Raw genomic sequence first — 19,187 nt, forward strand, 5'->3', positions numbered from 1 at the left:
TGATTGGATCAATAGTTTTCAAAGATGAGATTGGTTGGATTATTGCCACTCTCTGACAAGGTCAATGACAGATATATGTCCCTTGTCCAGCTAAATCATATAGTCTTAAAGCTGTAGTTGTCAGTATATTTTTGAAAGCATATGATATTCTTTAGATGATCAGAATTTATTGAAATCATTTGAACATTGAAGCACATTAGAATGAATAAAACAAACTCATCATAAAATTTAGATGAACACAAAACAAGCATTATTTCTGATTCATTTAATGAAGCTGCACAAGGGCTATCTCACTCGGGTCAAAAATATAATATACTGTACACTTTTTCATAAAACAATCCAACATATTTTAAGGATCCATGTATTTCAGAAATCCATCTCAATGAATATGCAATATTCATAGTATACATAAATGCACTTTATACAATCATATTGCTCTGAATAGATACATTACAAACATATCAGCAAGTAAATGCAGATGAAGACACATTTGCACACACTAAAATAAGAGCAAAAGAAAAACAAATTATGTGCAACTACTCTAGAAAAAGAAAAGCATTTCATATCGCCACTCAAATAATTTCCAGTGAGAATTTGATTGTCAGTACTACAAATTGTATTAATGCTAAAAACATGGGCAAGGCAAATTAGAAACTAAATGAGCAGAAGTCAGAATGAATGTATTCAGAATCTTCCCTTTCCTCCTAGTCTAGCGTGAATCACTCAAGTTTCTGAACTGTTAGGGATCTTTAAATGATAAGGTTTGATGAGAGTTAAACATAACACAAATGTTACCAAGAAGAAGTAATACTGAAATCGATTAAGGATTGATTGATTCATTCCATACTGTTACCTCTTTTAAAATCTTAAATATGAATCTATGAAGAAGTTAAGGACACGTGTATCAAAGATCATTGAAGAAATACGAATCACAAATAATTTAATGACTTTATTAAGACTTCAATTGCATATAATTTTCTTCTCTTCTGTTAATATTATTTAGTCATCACGCTCTCAGTTTAGACAAAGTCTTTGCTTTCTATACACAGAAAACTACAAAAAAACACTTTTATTTGGAACTACAAGAGACTTTATCAACCCATCACTACTAAATTAGATTTCCATATTATATTCATGTCTTTTTGTGAGAAATCATCCTCAACATAATTGCTACATGTATTATCCATGCATGATACAGTAGCATTCTTGAACTTGAACCATAATACATTTTCACCAAAATATACATACTCCTTTTTGCAATCAGCATGATTTACAATCGATCTTCTCAATGATGAGAGGAGAAATGTTTGCAACAAAAATAAGAATATTTGAACAGTCAGCCTCCATAAAGTAATATCAATAAAATATTATTTGCACATGAAAAAATACACAAAAATGATATCCAGAGCAAAGGCATATCATATAACTGACTGGTGGAATACAGGCTTTATGAATAATATAAGTGATTGCAAATAAATAATCACTGATTACATTGATATGCACATTAGGAGGTTCATTTAATCACTTTAGCATTGAAATAATAATGATAGACACATTTATGGGTGAATTGGTAAACAGGCTCTTGTTAGAGAAGACAGCCATTGATCAAGAATTTACTTGTAAAGGCAAAACAAATATAAAGCGTTCTAAGATGTCAAAGTGATAGGTATAACAATAGGAAACCTGTGCATTAGACCATTAACAACTATGATTCATCACACTTTAATGAACAACTGTTTATTGTTTGTCCTCCAACATGTCAGCTTCTGAGAATGATCTGCAATAAAGAAAATAAACACACGTGGATGCTTTCTTTTCACCACAAGCCAAAGAGTTACTCACTACAGTACTTGCAAAAGACCAATTTACCTTAGATTAACATGAATCTTCCTGCAACTTTCAATGTTTCATTGATTACTTTGTCAAGAAGCATTTTGAAAAACACTAATGTCGCTAATGGATAGAAATGAGTTTGATTTATATATGCTACTACATATGAAAGAACTAAGAAATATGGCTCCAAATACATGTAGTAGACATTTGAAAATCTTCCTAGCATGTAGACTATAGGTGATATTCTCATAATAAAAGCTGGATTTAGCTCCAGATTGGACAATTTTAGTCCACATTTCTTTGAAATATTTGGTTTCAGCTATCATGACATTGAAAAATGTTCAAAATAAGTCACTGACATTCGTTGTATCCTCATATCATCTTTTATCTTGCATTTTGCAACAAAAATTATCTGTTTTGACAATTTTCACTGCAGAATTTACATAATTTGGAAATGGGTTGGCAACTGGCACTCTATAAAAAAGTGCTATAGGTTAACACGAGGTTATCTCCATGGAATGCTTTGCTATGAGAACATCACCCCATGTGTCCATAACGATCACATTGTCTGTTTCCCTTGAAAATTAAAGCACTACTTTGGAACCTGTTCATAAAGAACAAATGTCTATGAGCAACATATTTGTATCTCCGTTAAGCAGTCTTTAGGGACAGGTTGTAATACACAAGTCCAGAATAATATGAGAAAATCTAACAGGGCAAGAACAAAATGAGAAAGAAGATGAGAAGGATGCAGCTTCATTTACTGACACAGAAGAGTAGTCTCTCGTAGAATACATTGGTGGCGCTATTTATTTATGCAAATTTCCTCTCTCCTCTTGGTCCATTTCTATGGCCTCGAACAACGATTTGAAGTTTCCGGCACCGAATCCCTACACAGAATAAATGAAAAGAGAATGGAAATCAAGTTGTAGCACATATTATGCAGGATAAACGATCATAATATGAACTGTGTGCTTGTTTCATAAAGCTGTTTTTTTAATTACACATGACTTTACACATGAATGGTGACCCTTTGTTTTGGTGAATGACGTACCCCAAATTTTCATTGGCGTTGATTTAGCTTCCAAGGAAGGGTCACAAGTTATTTATAAAGTAATTTGTAACATGCCAATACATTTATGAAACACCCTCCCAATGCGTGTTTCATAAAGGTGTTTGTAAATTATACACAACTTTACAAATGACTATTAACTATTTCTTGGGTGCTCCATAAAATTATCCTCAGTTACAGTTGAAATCAATCATCAAATTAGAAGACCTATTTTCAACAAGCACCTCGCAAGAAAATGTCCTCTTATTCCAAGTTTTATTAGGGTTATACTTATAGGAAATGCACTCAAATCATGTTATAAACAGGGGTAATTTAAGAATCTCATTTAGCACAAGAAAGGGTAATCCTTCATGGTGTAAGCATTAAATTGAGGCATAACTTTCCAACAGCTTCATAAAACAACCCTCAGAAATTGGAAGATGCCATCAACATTTTATCCAGTAACAATAACCACAGTGAAAAATAATTCAAAATTAAGACAATGGAATAATCTACCTCTAAATGGTAAATTTATAAAATGGCTAACACTACCCCTGATTTGAAATTCTGGATTTTCATGCACCCAAACATACTAAAAAATACACACATCATAAATTATCTATTTCCTCTCTTTATAATTGCTTATTCTTTAAATTCTCTATCTCTCCGTAAGTCAGAAATTTCTTGAGATTGGTCGGTGGTTATTGTAAATGCTCTATCACTATCATGCTTCAGAATTTCAAGAAATCTGACAACAAAACATAATAAAATAAGATTTGGGAAAATATCCTGTGAGCTAATTACGAATAATCTTTGCTAACTCCAGGTGAACTGCAAGCAAAATTCATCTTCTTTGGTGCTAAGTAAATTTTCTTATTCATTTTTGGTTCTTATCGTCTGAATTTGAAATACGATTTTTGTAGATCAAACTTCTTGTTGAGTGCAAAACTTCTCAGTTTAGAAATTTGAGTAGAGTTATTAGAAATCAATATTACTTAGATAAATCCTAATGGAAAATTTGATGTCTATTTCAGCCAGAGAATTTGTTCCTGGTGTGCAAAATTAAGTAACTTACAAGCACCTTTAGAAAAACAAAAAGCTTGTCTATTTATAGTTGATTTATAGGTTTGACTGCACATAGTGATCAATGCAATCGATCATTAAAATCAGCCCTATGGTCAAGCAATAAACTTTGTTTTACAGGCCCCTGGTGGGTGTTTCATAAAGCTGTTCGTAAGTAAAGAGTGACTTTAAGAATGACTGGTGAACTTTGCTTGCGCATTAAATAATCACCAAATGGTGAATATCACTTACCACAAGAAAGGATCACCAGTCGTTCTTAAAAGTCACTCTTAACTTACGAACAACTTGTCTGTTATTATCATTAGAAGAGAAGCTAAGAATGAATGAATTACCTGATGGTTCTTTCGTTGGATGGCCTCCAGGAAGAGCGTTGGTCGATCTTGGACTGGTTTGGTGAAGATCTGCAGCAGGTAACCATTGTCATCAAAATCAATCAAGATCTGGAGCTTCTGAATCTGCAAGAAGACACAACAAGGCTCATGACATCAAAAAGGGACTCAAAACATCTCTCTATAAAAATCAAGAATATTCATATTCTGTAATTCTCATTTTCACTATTTTTTGTATGATTTTTAATGTAAGTTCTTTGGGTCTATCTGAAAAAATTATACCCAAGGGTGTTTGGCAGAGTTAAGTTTGACTTGGTCATGATAACATACCAATATATCTAATACGTAACTTCGTTCATGGGTATGAAGTAGTGCGCATCTTCTGATAATGATCTTACCAATACATTAACGTTTTATACATTGCATGCATGCAACTGGGAATTTATGTGCAATTTTTAGTCAGATTTACACATTTGTGAAACTACCTGGTGGCCTAGAAGAGGTAAAGGATGGATTTTTGTAACCTTAACAAAAGTTGGATGCAAGAATCCGGCAAGCATCTTTTCATTACCAATCATCATATCCGCTACAAAAGGGGAATGTGGAAAGCAATGTGAAAGATGTATATTGCCTATATAGTAGGATTCAAAAGCATTCAAACACACACTGTAAGCAATGGTTACTTTTTTTTTTTTTTTTTTTTTTTTTTAGGGGGGAAACACCCCCCACCGGTAAATCCTAGGTACACCCCTGCTAATCTGCATTTTGATTATTCCTATTGGAGAGCAGTGACCTAGGGCAAGGTACTCACCTCATCAAGATCTTCTGTAACTTTGACTTTGGATGTCTTCAGTCTTTCCCTCAGGTTTTTGTAGTAGCTGTCAGGGATGGATAGGAACTGCATTCCTCTAGCCTTGAGGGCGCTGATGGTATCAATAATGTTTGGTGTGTTCAGGGCAACGTGCTGTACACCCGCTGTACCATAGTAATCAACGTATTCCTGCAACAAGAAAGTGGCCAAAGCAGAGAGGCATTTTACACATGCTTCTCTTGACAAGTACCTTGAAATCCTACTACTTTAATAAAAGGACATCAAACTGAGAAGACAAGTTGATCTCTTGTCATAGGTCTATATGCAATGTATGTAATACATGGCACATTTAGAGGTGTACCCTGATGTCAAGGTAAATTTAGTGTAAAGAGAAACATGACAGAGGCCTGTTGACAAAGGTTTATCAAAAATTCATCAAAGAATAACAGAAGTATGGATTTTTACAATCTTGTCTTCATTACGTCATATGCAAACAGCTCCCTCATCTGTCATGTACATGAAATACCATAAATTGTGTGTTTTCTTGCACAATTTACAGTTTTTTCCTGGTGGCTGGCATAATCAAAATATAAATCTGACACATTAATTGTAGATTTTTCAATAAAAGAAAAATGTTAAATTTTTAATATACCTCAACAAATTTGGGATTTATGGCAATTTTATTTCATGGCATATGATGCATGAGTTGCTCGCATGTGATGTCAGTCACAATATTACGGGTAAAACTTTTAAAATTTTCAATAAAACTTCGTTACCAGTAATTTTTTCCTCTCCTTTTACTGCTTTTAATAAAACCAATATTTTCTTCTCAGGGTGGACTTCCCTTTAACTTCTGAATTTCAAAGCATTCATAATCTAATCAGATCCTCACTCACATATTCACTCATGGGTAAATCGCCAACTGCCAGCTCGTCCACTTGCCACATGGTCTACTTTCATTTAGTCTAATGCCATTCCATCCATCGTCATTTTGTCTAACAACCATTTGGTCCAATCATCACTTCATCTAATCACCATTTCGTCTATGACCATTTCATCTCATAGACTCATAACCAGTTGGTTAATATCCATTTCATTTTCCTTCATTTTGCACAATTCAACATTTAGTCCAATTAGACCAAATGGTATATGGACTAAATGGTTATTGGACCAACTGGTTATTAGACGGAGACGAGTTGGCAATTGGACAAATTGGCATTAGACGAATTGGAAATGAACCCACTCATGAACCAATATTTATTCTATTAAGGTAGTGTCAGGGTGAACTTGACAGGCTCTTGATGGCCAAAAGACAAAAAATCATTTATATCAAATCAATGCTAATGAATAAATGCTAAAATGTATTTTATATAAAATGGCCTATCTGTTCTGCCGACTTGTATATTCTCATTATTTTTTTCATAGTGATATGTCTCACAAAATGCCCCCACCATGAATATAACAAACATGTTTAAATACCTGGATTTGGCTCTTTCTCTTTCCATCAGCTGGTTCATTGATGGGCATCTTAATAGTCTCCTCATAATTGGTCACCACGATTGACCTGAGGGCGCTATACTGGGTGTGGATCTGTGAGTCATCAACAGACCAGAACCGGTGGAACATCAGATTCTTCTCATACCTATAGCATCAAGAAATTAAATATAAAAGTAATTTTTATAGTGTACCCTATTCCTTTGCGACAACATTTAAGAAATATCATTGTGTATCCTATGGGAAAAGATTGATCTTGATCCAATTAGAGTGATTTTTCTCTCTTCCAGTGGTGCAATTGGATTGAATTTAACTGGAGGATAGCATGATGAAATTCATAGATAAAAAAATACTCATAATACACAATATGTTTAGGGAGGAAGATGCATCCATGAGAGAAATTGAATGAGTCTTCCCTATTGGCTTGTTAGCATCTACACCTGCAGTCAACTGCTTGACCTAACTTTAATTGAATAAGCTAAATTCCATTTCATTGTCAATTATACCTTTTCAGTATTTTCTCATGCTGGGGCATTGAAAAATTGAACTCTCTAAAATTACAAGTGAATTTTTTTTAAAATATAGATTGAGACCTCATCAAGATGAATATAATTTCATATCAATGCGCTTGATATAATGGAGAAGACAAGAAAAAAAAAACCAGCCTATCTGGTTTTGAAAACAAGTGGGTGGCTTGCACTGCCATTAAATGCACGTGTTAAACATTTCTTGACTCAGATTTCCAGGAAAATGCTAGACAGCATGGGTAATTTCGCCAAAGTTGAGATTGCTAGAATAAGGCAATACTAAATGCAAATGTAATCTCTCTTGGACTGCTTGAAGTGGTACGAGTCCAGAATGTGCTATAATATGATACCACACAATGTATGCACTTTCTCCTCTCCCTGGGGAGCATTCCAGTAAGAATTTACATCTCAATGAACACAGGAGCAATTCATGGGGGCACTTTTCAGCAATTTTATAGATCTCTTGAATGAAGACATGCGCAATATACCCATTATTCCTTCGAAAGCAATACCCTTTGCAATATCAATTTTTTTTCAAATGGATGAGGAAAGCAACACTTTTATTTAATATCCATATATTTTTAATGATCTTTTACAACTTGCTTATCTTGTTTTCATTGTTCTTATTTTACCACTCTTCATTGTCTTATATATATATATATATATATATATTTATTTATTGCTTAAGTAGTCTTGCCTTATTAACTATATACATACATATTTCTTATCTTAGTATTTATAAATGTTGCTGTTTTTTAATGTTTGAAATACATGTATGTAATGAATCTATTAATTGTTTGTACTTTGTAAACATGTGGCTGCGACTCATGTTTTCAATAGACCTTGAATTGAAAAGAATTGAATTTTAGATGATTCACTTCATATTTTTTTTCATTAATACTCACCAGTCTGCTATGCTGACCATCTCATTGTCTGGCTGATTTCCAACTATGTGATCAATGAATGCCAACTTTGCTGCTGGCCTAAAAGAGATACAGATGGTAAACCAATAAAGCCTGGGTAATAATGCCATAATCATGTTAAGCAGGACCCGCTGGGAACAGCTTTCAGCACTAAAGTGGCTACCCTGGGTAAAATATGATGTTATTATCATTATTATTAACCAATGGTAAATATGACAGTGGCAAATTAAACTTTGTCACATTCACCATCCCAGTAACATGTTACTGATTAGTAGTAATAGTAGCCAGAAAGCCTCACTGCCCATCAAATCAGCTTGGAAATGCTCTTCAAATGTATTTGAAGTTACTTTGCATACTATATACCCATTTTTTCCTTTAGTTTCATTCAAACTGTACTTAATTCTATTTTCTGTATCCATTGCATCACTAGACTGCTATTCATGTGTTATAGATTCACTTTTTCCCCCTCATATATTTTAACATAATAAATAAATTTATTAATTGATTAGAAATAAGACCTTGGATTAGAAAATGCTTTAAAGGAGAATGAAACATTTAGAACAAGATAGCTTGTGTGAAAACAGAAAAATCAAAGAAACATACATTTATCAACAAAAGTTTGAGAAAAATCGGACAAATAATGAGAAGGTTATGAGCATGTGAAAATTGCGGTCACTAATGCTATAGAGATCCTCACATTGACAATGCCACAAAGATGCATGATGTCACTTGTGAACAACTCTCCCCATTACTTTAGTTTATATTTCACTTAAGGACGTTCCACAGTTAAAATGAATTCCATGTCATTTTCACCAAATTTTGCAGAGAGTTACTTTGGTATCTATGCATTATGAAAATGCAAAAAATAACATAGGTTCATGTGCTTATTTTTTTTCTACGGGTCTTCAAAGTCGCCGTATTTGAATGATATGCAATCTTGCGCAATCAAGAGAATTATGCCCCTCTTAGACCTCACGAATTCACCAAATGAGTGTAAATCATCTTTACTCAGTAGATACCGCATCAAACTTCATCAGATTTTCAAGATATATAACAAAGTGTATACAAAAGAAAGAAAAAGTCTTTTAATTGGTAGAACTATATCTATTTGGAGTCAGCAGCGCCCTCATTTGGCAAGAATGGTGCAAAAACTCGGAAAAAACAAATCTTCAAAGACGTGAATCTACTCAAAAATTAAAAAAGTATTTTGTAAGCTGCACTTTTTTCAAAATCCATGTCATTTTCATCAAATTCGGCTAAATTGTAGAGGAATGCATATCGAAGGTGTAGGGAAGTTAAAAATATGGGGTCCATGTGCTCGTTTTTTAACTATGAGTGTTCAAAGTGATGCGAGTTGGCATGAAAATCGCCCAAATGCGCCCAAAACGTGCAAAAGTCTAATAATGCCGTCTAAAATGCGAATGGTTCCGTAGTTTTGTCCCAAAACATTCAAAATCCAATGTCATTTTCATCATTCTCTCCAGATTTGTAGAAGAATATATTCTGAAGACATAAAAATATTAAAAATATAGGGTCCATGTGCTCTTTTTTTTAACTATGAGTGTTCAAAGTGATGCGAGTTGGCATGAAAATCGCCCAAATGCGCCCAAAACGTGCAAAAGTCTAATAATGCCGTCTAAAATGCGAATGGTTCCATATTTCGCTCCAAAACATTCAAAATCCATGTCATTTTCATCATACTCTCTAGATTTGTAGAGGAATATATTCTAAAGACATTAAGATATTAAAAATATGGGGTCCATGTGCTCGTTTTTAAACTATCAGTGTCCAAAGTGTTGCGAGTTGGCTTGAAAATATTGAAATCCACCTAAAATGCGCCGAAAACGTGCAAACGTCTAATAATACCGTCTAAAATGCGAATAGTTCCGTAGTTTTGCTCCCAAACATTCAAAATCCATGTCAATTTCAACATATTCTCTAGATTTACAGAGGAATATATTCTGATGACGTTAAAATATTAGAAACATGGGTTCCATTTGCTCGTTTTTAAGCTATCAGTGTCTAAACTGTTGCGAGTTGGCTTGAAACAGCCCAAAATGCGCCGAAAACAAGTAAAAGTCTGATTATACCGTCCAAAAATGTCTGAAATGCCAATGGTTCCTTAGTCCTGCTCCCAAACATTCAAAATCCATGTTATTTTCGTCATACTTTCTATATTTATAGAGGAATATATTCTGAAGAAGTTAAGATGTTTAAACTATGGGGTTCATGTGCTCGTTTTCAAATGATCAGTGTCCAAAGTGTTGCGAGTTTGCTTAAAACAGTCTATAATGCGCCTAAAACGGACAAAAGTCTAATACCGTCCAAAATGTCTAAAATACGAATGGTTCCTCAGTCCTGCTCCCAAACATTCAAAATCCATGTCATTTTCATCATACTCTCTAGATTTGTAAAGGAATATATTCTGAAGAAGTTAAGATGTTAAAATTATGGGGTCCATGTGCTCGTTTTCAAATTATCAGTGTCCAAAGTGTTGCGAGTTGGCTTTAAACAGTCTTTAATGCGCCTAAAACGGGCAAAAGTCTAATACCGTCCAAAATGTCTAAAATATGAATGGTTCCTTAGTCCTGCTCCCAAACATTCAAAATCCATGTCATTTTCATCATACTCTCTAGATTTGTAGAAAAATATATTCTAAAGAAGTTAAGACATTACAAATTTGGGGTCCATGTGCTCGTTTTCAAATTATCAGTGTCCAAAGTATTGCGCGTTGGCTTGAAACAGCCCAAAATGCACCGAAAACAAGCAAAAGTCTGTTAATACCGTCTAAAATGCGAGTGGTTCCGTAGTCTTGCTCCCAAACATTGAAAATCCATGTCGTTTTCATCATACTTTGCACATAGATACTTAAGCACCTGAATATTCCAAATATGCAAAAATTAACATCGGTCCATGTGCTTGATTTTTTGCTATAGAGCTTAAAAGTTAACCCAAAATGGATGATGTTCTTATGAATTGCGCATCCAAAAGAATTCGGCATTTTTAGACCTCACGAGATCACAACATTGAGATTAAAGCCCTATTAATCAGTCAAAATCCATGAAAATTTCGTCAAATTTTGAAATAATAATTGTATCCGTAAGATGGATAATCTATCGATTGCTGTCAATTGTTTGCTCATTTAAGTCTAACAACACTCTCAGTTCTTAGAAATTGCGGGAAAGATATAACCTCAAAAATGTCAAATTTCAATAACAAACTTGAGAAGTATAAGAAATGCTGCACTTTATTCAAAATCCATGTCATTTTCACCAAACTTTGCAAAGTTGTTCAGGAAGGTATACCTAAGAGGTGCAAACATTAAAAAATATGGGTTCATGTGCTTGTTTTGAAACTATCAGCACTCTGATTAGAGCAAATATGCTTCTTAAAACACCCGAAAACGCGCCAAAAGCAGTATCTGTGAGGAAAAATTCCGAACCACTTTTCCATTTATTCATACTCGGGGGTCATAATCATCATACTTTGCAGCACAACAGAGAAACTATTTTGAAATTGTAGAGGAATTTAAAAAAATGGTCCATGGAATAATTCCAGTTTATTAGCTTCATAAAATAACACATCAGATCTGCAGTTAATGTAGATAAGGAAAAAAATCAGCTCACATTACCTACAGCTGATTAAATCACAAGTTCATCCATTGTGACGTCAGCGCGCAGAGTGTAAAATATGCGCAGATCATGATGCGCACAAACATAACTGTGGAACGTCCTTAAATTGCCTCTTTTATCATATCTATCAGTAGATCATGTATTCTTTCTATAGAAGGGCATGTAATACAGATTTTAAAAGAATACATCATGGTCATGGATAAAGAGTTTGTATCACCATAAGAACAAAAAGAGACATTTTAGGGGTAGTTTATAGTCCATCAAAGGGAAAGTTGTTCACATGTGACATCACACATCCTTGTCGCATTGCCAATTGGAGGATCTCCATAGCATTAGTGATTGCAATATTCAAATTCTCATAACTTTCTCACTGTTTGTTTGATTTTTCTCAAACTTTTGTTGATCTGTTTCTTTGATTTTCCTGTTTCGACACAAGCCTACTTATTCCAAAGGTTTCATTCCCCTTTAAGATATAAATCTTTCCAATCTTTATTTAAGCCAGATTTGCATGTTATCCCATACAATTTTACCCTGGCATAGTGCACATTTTAGTAGAATGTGATTGCATATATCATATTAATCAATAAAATAATCCACAGATCTCCAAAAAGATATCTTTTACAGTTGAATCTCAAAGTTGCAACAAAAAACAGCCAGATATCACAAAAGGATCAGTGTTTTTTATTCTTTGAAATTTAGCCTGGAAGAATAAATCTTCTTAGAAAATAAAATCTCATACATTAGAAACTTAATTTTGGTTAATATGTGACTTGCTCCCTTTTGTCAAAGTAGGTCAGAATAACGTTAATCAAGTTGATTCAGCCTATATGCATTATACTCACAATAATAAAAAACCACTTCCGTTAGATATACATGTACCAGCAATTATTGATTTTCTTATTTTATGCACTTTGATGCAATTACAGGAACATGTACATGTACAGTACATGTGCACTACTACTGTTTACATGTAGATTCATGTCAAGTTATGCTATTCAATAAACATTGAGGCAAACAAAAAGGAAAATATCACAAAATATGTCAACTCAAGGTTTGTATCAAGAGTTCAAATGTCTCTGGCACAGATACATATACTGTACATGCATGTTTTAATAATGTATTATAAAACATACCTGCAACTTTAACAAGCAAATATAATATATAAAAAATATTGTGGATAAGCAGATAGGGTACCAGGTGGCTAGACTATATTTAAAACTGCTGTGTGTAGGTGTATCAAATGCTGGTTGAAAATATGCAATGCTCTGATCTACAAGGTCTAATAACAACAAACATTTGTACATAGGCTTATTACAGGCTTCTTTTCCCAACTGTCCTATTCTTTTTTTAATGGGCACTTTGTTCGTTCCACAGGCGTATCACATAAGCTCCTAACATGACATTCAATGGAATACTAACTGTAATATGGGGATGTTGCGCCTGGGACCCCTTTCATAAAGGTTTACAGTTTACCAAAATAGGGTTTTCAGTCAGCTGTATTTTATCTTCTGAATGCACTAGAACGATATATATCACTTGGCATAATGTTGAATGCAACCATTAAATGAATACTTGGTGAACAGGAATACCATAAAAAGTAATTTAAAGGAGAATGAAACCTTTGGAACAATATAACTTGTGTGAAAACAGAAAAATCAAAGAAACAGACCAACGAAAGTTTGAGAAAAATCGGACAAATAATTAAAAAGTTATGAGCATTTGAATATTGCGATCACTAATGCTATGGAGATCCTCACATTGGCAATGCGACAAAGATGTGTGATGTCACTTGTGAACAACTCTCCCCATTACTTTAGTATATATTTCACTTAAACTGCCTCTTTTATCACATCTGTAGATCATGTGTTCTTTCTATAGGAGGGCATGTTATATAGATTTATAAAGAATACATCATGGATAAAGAGTTTCTATCACCATAAGAAAAAGCAAAAAGAAACATTTTGGGGGTATTTTATAGTCCATGAAAGGGAAAGTTGTTCACACGTGACATCACACATCCTTGTCGCATTGCCAACATGAGGATCTCCATAGCATTAGTGATTGCAATATTCAAATGCTCATAACTTTCTCATTATTTGTCCAATTTTTCTCAAACTTTCTTTGTTCTTATTCTTTGATTTTTCTGTTTCGACACAAGCCTAATATTTCCAAAGGTTTCATTCCCCTTTAACAGGTGTCTTATTCTCAGTAAAAATTGGAATGATAGAAATTACAGTGTACGTGCTTTTGTAGTTTACTTACAGTGAGGCAAGGAGAGGATCTGAATAGAGTGGTTTCTTGTATCCTGGTAAAAAGAGTCCAGAATATCCTTTCCTTTCAAGAAACGTATGAATGGTCTCTCCATACTATCAAACAAAAATAATAACGAATATGAAATATTTCAGAAAGGGCAACAATAATGACATTACCCCTCACTCTTTTGTCTCTCAAGAAATGTAAACAAGCAAACACATAAAACATAATGGGCTGATATGAATTCACAATTACAGCAAAAAAAGAGGGATAAATTTGGAATAAAAATCCTTGTATCGATAAACTTAGAAAGACATAAACAAAATATAATGCATCATGTAATGTATCAATGGAGACAAAAACTGATTTTCAAAAACATATTGATGGATTGTTGACGAAGAGTTGGAATGACAAATTTTGTGACAATAAGTTCCAAAATGATTAAGTGACTGACTGCCCTGTCACACAGTACAAAATCATATTTTCGAATGATGATTCTCATAAAAAATAAAGCTAATGACGAATATTTCGCAAGTGTGAAAGCAAACTAGAACATGATTAGAATCACAATTACAATCATTATTACAATGATTCGAGTTTCACGTGTGAAAAGGCCCATAATCTAATGAGAAAGATTGATTCTACAATACAGAAGAAAAAAAAAAGGGGGAATGCCAATGGGCAAGAGAGAAAAGTACAAGTCACACACACACACAAAAGATGGGTGACAAGGTGAAATAAAAAACTCACTGTCTGTATCTGAGCAAATGTGACTGTCCCATTTTCATCTGATTCTTCCCAAGGTTGTCTCAACACAATAGCCCCTCTCTTAACAGCAGTCTGCAATAAGATTCAGGTAAAATGTTTTACATGACACCTAAATAGATCCTTGTCATTTGATCGGTTGTTTGATATCGATCCTTCAGCCCATTTACAATGACGTAATTATCTGTGCAAGTTTGGATCCATTCATCATGCAATTTTGGATCCAAATGATTTTGTCCATTGCACGTGCGCGCCGAGACCACCAGCACTACATGTAAAAACCCTTGTTTTTGCAGCACGTTGTATGTATGCGCTCGCACTGCATCTAGTTTTGCATCCAAATTTTTTAAATGTCACATGACAAGGATTTATTTTGGGGTGTCTTATAAAGTAAATAATGAATGTATATTCATTCATACAATTATGGACAGAATACTTCATTCGGTGATGAAATATTCAGTGACGCCTCGTTGAAAGGATCATTTCATCTTTCACCTCATGAAATATTCTGTCCATTGCACTCATAAACATTCATTATTTGTATACTAATACTTCATAAGTTATACTGCAATCATCTGTCTTCATACTATTGAACAACTTAATTCACAATTTCACAAAAGAAATATTGTAGATTACATGTATATACTCAATTTCAGAGTCATCATTGTAAATATAACATAAATCTACTTGGAAAGGATATCATGAGTATACAATACAAGCAGATTATTCCTGATCTTTGTAAAAATATAAATGCAAACAAAATACATCAGTTAAAAAGAATTACCTCAACAATACCGTGCAAATCTTCTACTTCAAAAGCAATGTCCTTTACACCATCCCCGTGTAGTTTCATGTGTTCTCCCATTTCTGTCAATAAAAAATTGGAAAAGAGTGTAAGGTAAATTCTTTCCTTCCATTTTTCTTTAAACAATATAAGTACAAACAGTACATAAACAGCGAATGTTCTCAATAGACATCAATTTATCACATTCACAAGTCCTAAAAATTAAGAATTTGATATGTTGAGTAGTCAGCTGGAGCTACATAGATTTACTGCAACATGAACTTAAGATATTGCTCTTCTGTTTTGGACTAGACAATTTGAAATGGCTACTGAATATTGCCATTCCCAAAAAGCCAGCAAAGCACATTTATTGTCGCTACTACATCTTTCCCTAATATTAATTTTTACGCTCATAATGGTCCCTTTACGACAAAATAATATCAACCAGGTAGGTTTTTCATAAAGCTGTTTGTAATTTAAGAGAAACTTTATGAATGACTGGAGATCCTTTCATAGGCACTATATGAACCTCAATGGAATTCGGTGCGTACATGTAACATTTACCATAAGAGAGGATCCCCAGTCGTCTGTACAGTCACTTGTAACTTACAAACAAATTTATGAAAGACCCACCACCAGGTTGTTGCATCCAGAAAGTATAAAATTTGTACACTCCTCTTTCCCTGGGGTCTAGATTTCAGGACAGTCACTACATCAACAAACTTCAAGCAACTTTCATACCCTAGTACATCTAGATGTACATATAGCCATCCAGTAACAAGAAAAAAAGGGGGCAATAAGCTTAATATTTATAGAGTTTGCATGACAATAAAAGCCATTGTATGCCCCCCCCCCCAAAAAAAAAAAAGAATTACCTTCGGTAGTGTCCCCTGTAGGATTCAATGGTGAATGAAGAGCAAAGATGATCTGAAAAATGAGATGACAAAATGCATACTTGTGATAGCTGCATCAAATGTCATTTTCAAGTTTGAAGACCCAAGCCTGGAGCTATAAGTGAAATTGCTAAATAGGAAACATACATGTATAAGCTACATATTACAACACAGCGTAAGTTTTATGCATATTCACCGCTTGACTGCTTAAAAAAAAATTTAAATAACGGGTTTCATCAGCTTTATTGAGCTTCTTAACGACCTGAATTACGTGTTGACACATTTGGTCAGGATGGTAGTGATTCCATAGGTTTGTACACAGAAAAGAAGGATTATTTCCAGGTTGTGATTTCAATTTTTTTTCAACTTGCAGCTCTGGAAACAGGCAAATAGAAATCCTTTGTCACACTTAAGACTTTACTTTGGTACCAATAAAACTACCGGGTACAAAAGATAAAGTGTATATTACATGTACAGATCAAGAGAGAGATAAAAAAATACAAAGGAAAAAATAAGAAAAGTGACAATGGCTCATAAGGGATAGGCAAATAGAATCGAATACTTACCTTTCCTTGCTTGACCACATGGGTACAGACTTGCCGGCTTCCAGTTTGCAGGCCTCTGTAGGCGTAGGGTTCAAAACCCATTCGCACACAGTAAAAAGTAGCAGCCTATTATAAGAACATACAAGTTTATTGATCAAGACATGAGAAAATTATCTTGTGCTTGTAGTTAAGGTCCCTGCTTTATATCATTTGCCCCCTTCCAAAAAACAAAACAAAAAAAAGTATATAAGGCCACTCTACAGATCTGAACTTCTCACGATTTCGGCTATTATCTATTGTTCAAAATATTTAGGGCTTTACTCTTCATAAGCCAACAGCTATATACATACTTTTATATGAGAAAAAAAATGAAATCAGTAAATAAGAAAAATATGTTCTGAAAATACAACTTATTGTGAGGTTTCTAAGAGGCATCACTGAACATCATTTTCCTGACAATATTTAGACCTGAGAAAGGTTCAGGTTCACTTGAATGCTTAAAAGAAGGCAAGGTCAAGAAGACCAACAAAGACTTGAAAAAAAAAGAGAAAATCAAACAAACATTTTAAAAGGTAGGTATGACATGAAAAAGCTCCTAGATTTCTTTTTGTATGGAGATCAGGGTCGTTCAGGCACAAGTGTGTCCTCTGCTTATATGCAATTAGACATTTTCATTAATGTCAGTATTTATCGTTTTAACACAAAATGTAGTTTATGAAAATTAGGTTTGGTCAGCACATTTTTTGGGGGGAGCAGGGCAGTCAAAGTTGAATGAATAAAAAATAAGTGGCAGCTTTTACTAGGATTAATCTAGTTATAGAAAATATACATTTTCACAGGCATTCCAATGAGGGCTAATTAAAAATGGTGTCATACACGTTAACACCGACTTACATGTAGGCCTACATCTTTTTTTCATAAGGCTCAACTGTTAATTTATAATTTTTTAATATAAAGCCCCAAAATCCAAATTTTGCAGCTAGACCCATTCCATTTGATAACTTTTCTTTTTGCGTAAAATCAATGCGGTTTGAGTTTACTGATGTTTTTTATCAAATGGAATTAACAAAAATTAAGACCAGGGGGGCGTTTCATGAAAGGACTTGTCGGACGTTTTATCCGACAAGTCCCGTTTTATCCGACAGTTACCATAGTAACAGTACCTCTCAGCCAATCAACATCAGAGAGAGATGTCAGATCTGACAACTTGTCGGATGAAAATGTTGATGAAACACTCCCCTGAAATATCTGGATTTATGTTTACATTTTTCCCCCTGTAAAACTTGGTGTGATTCCTTATGAACATGTAATATAATTAATAACTACCATCACAATAATTCAGCATGATTTAGTTGAAGACTTTTTCATCACAAAATCTTATCTATGAAAATTAAATAAAATCTAGCTTGGCTAGGTCCATTCCAAGGACCAAGCAGCTAGCAGGTGCAAAGCCAAAGCCAAGCCCCCAGACACACCACCGCAATCATCCAATCACAACGCTTGTCTTGCTTTGGATGTGTGCCATGTACATGATGTTGGATCATCTTGCACCATAAGCATTCCTTGTCTTCAGCTTTACAAAGTTCAGATACTTACTTGCAGCGCATTGCCGACCCAAAGAGAGATGTGGTCAAATGCGACGAATCGGCCGACATCCGGCTACATAGAATGATACAAATGTAACACAAAATCCATTAATTATTTATAAAAAATAACATTAATTCGGAGGTCTTGTAAATTGTATTACACACATGAAACATGCGAAGCTAGCTACGGTACATTTACAAACAACGCAATACAATTTTTACAAGTAAAGTAACGTCTACGTACCGTATACGGTACCCAAAATAATTCATATTCCTTACCTTCGCTCCTTTGTCTGTGTAGGTTGTCTGTGGATAAAACGAAAAAGAAATATACCGTATAAATAATTAAATAAAAAGCTTCCATTCATTAAATATAACAATATATAACAATAATTGCTAAAAACATGAAAATAATATTACCATATTCGCAGTGGTCAGAATCGATCGCAAGCACTCACGTTGTGGCAAAATTATGAAGTGAACGGGCGACGCGCGCGCTCACATGACACGTACGTGCGAGCGAGGAGAAGGGGGAGGGGCGGGGGAAGGAGACACCGGTGCCCCACTCAGGGCCGTAGCTAGAGGGGGGGGGGGGGGGGGGGGGTATGTGGGTGTGACACCCCCCAACATTCATGGCAGTCGGCAAAATCATGTACCAGTTGGCAAAATGGAGGATAG

The 19,187-nt window shown here is 34.3% G+C and overlaps 1 protein-coding gene across 1 annotated transcript; it reads right to left on the minus strand.

The window, feature by feature from the left end:
- Positions 1–250: 250 nt before the first annotated feature.
- Positions 251–18,982, minus strand: LOC129254668 (4-hydroxyphenylpyruvate dioxygenase-like). Its single transcript, XM_064111561.1, has 14 exons — positions 18,930–18,982; positions 18,789–18,815; positions 18,520–18,582; positions 16,945–17,049; positions 16,361–16,412; positions 15,486–15,568; positions 14,687–14,776; positions 13,946–14,049; positions 8,034–8,111; positions 6,587–6,749; positions 5,108–5,296; positions 4,300–4,422; positions 2,602–2,723; positions 251–1,777 (listed from the first exon to the last, which is right to left on the minus strand). Exons 1-13 carry the CDS (start codon positions 18,930–18,932, stop codon positions 2,643–2,645), a joined length of 1,161 nt encoding a protein of 386 aa, XP_063967631.1. The 5' UTR covers positions 18,933–18,982; the 3' UTR covers positions 251–1,777; positions 2,602–2,642.
- Between the last annotated feature and the right edge of the window lie 205 nt (positions 18,983–19,187).

This window comes from Lytechinus pictus, chromosome 2 (genome assembly GCF_037042905.1).
Source record: "Lytechinus pictus isolate F3 Inbred chromosome 2, Lp3.0, whole genome shotgun sequence".
NCBI classification, from domain to species: Eukaryota; Metazoa; Echinodermata; class Echinoidea; order Temnopleuroida; family Toxopneustidae; genus Lytechinus; species Lytechinus pictus.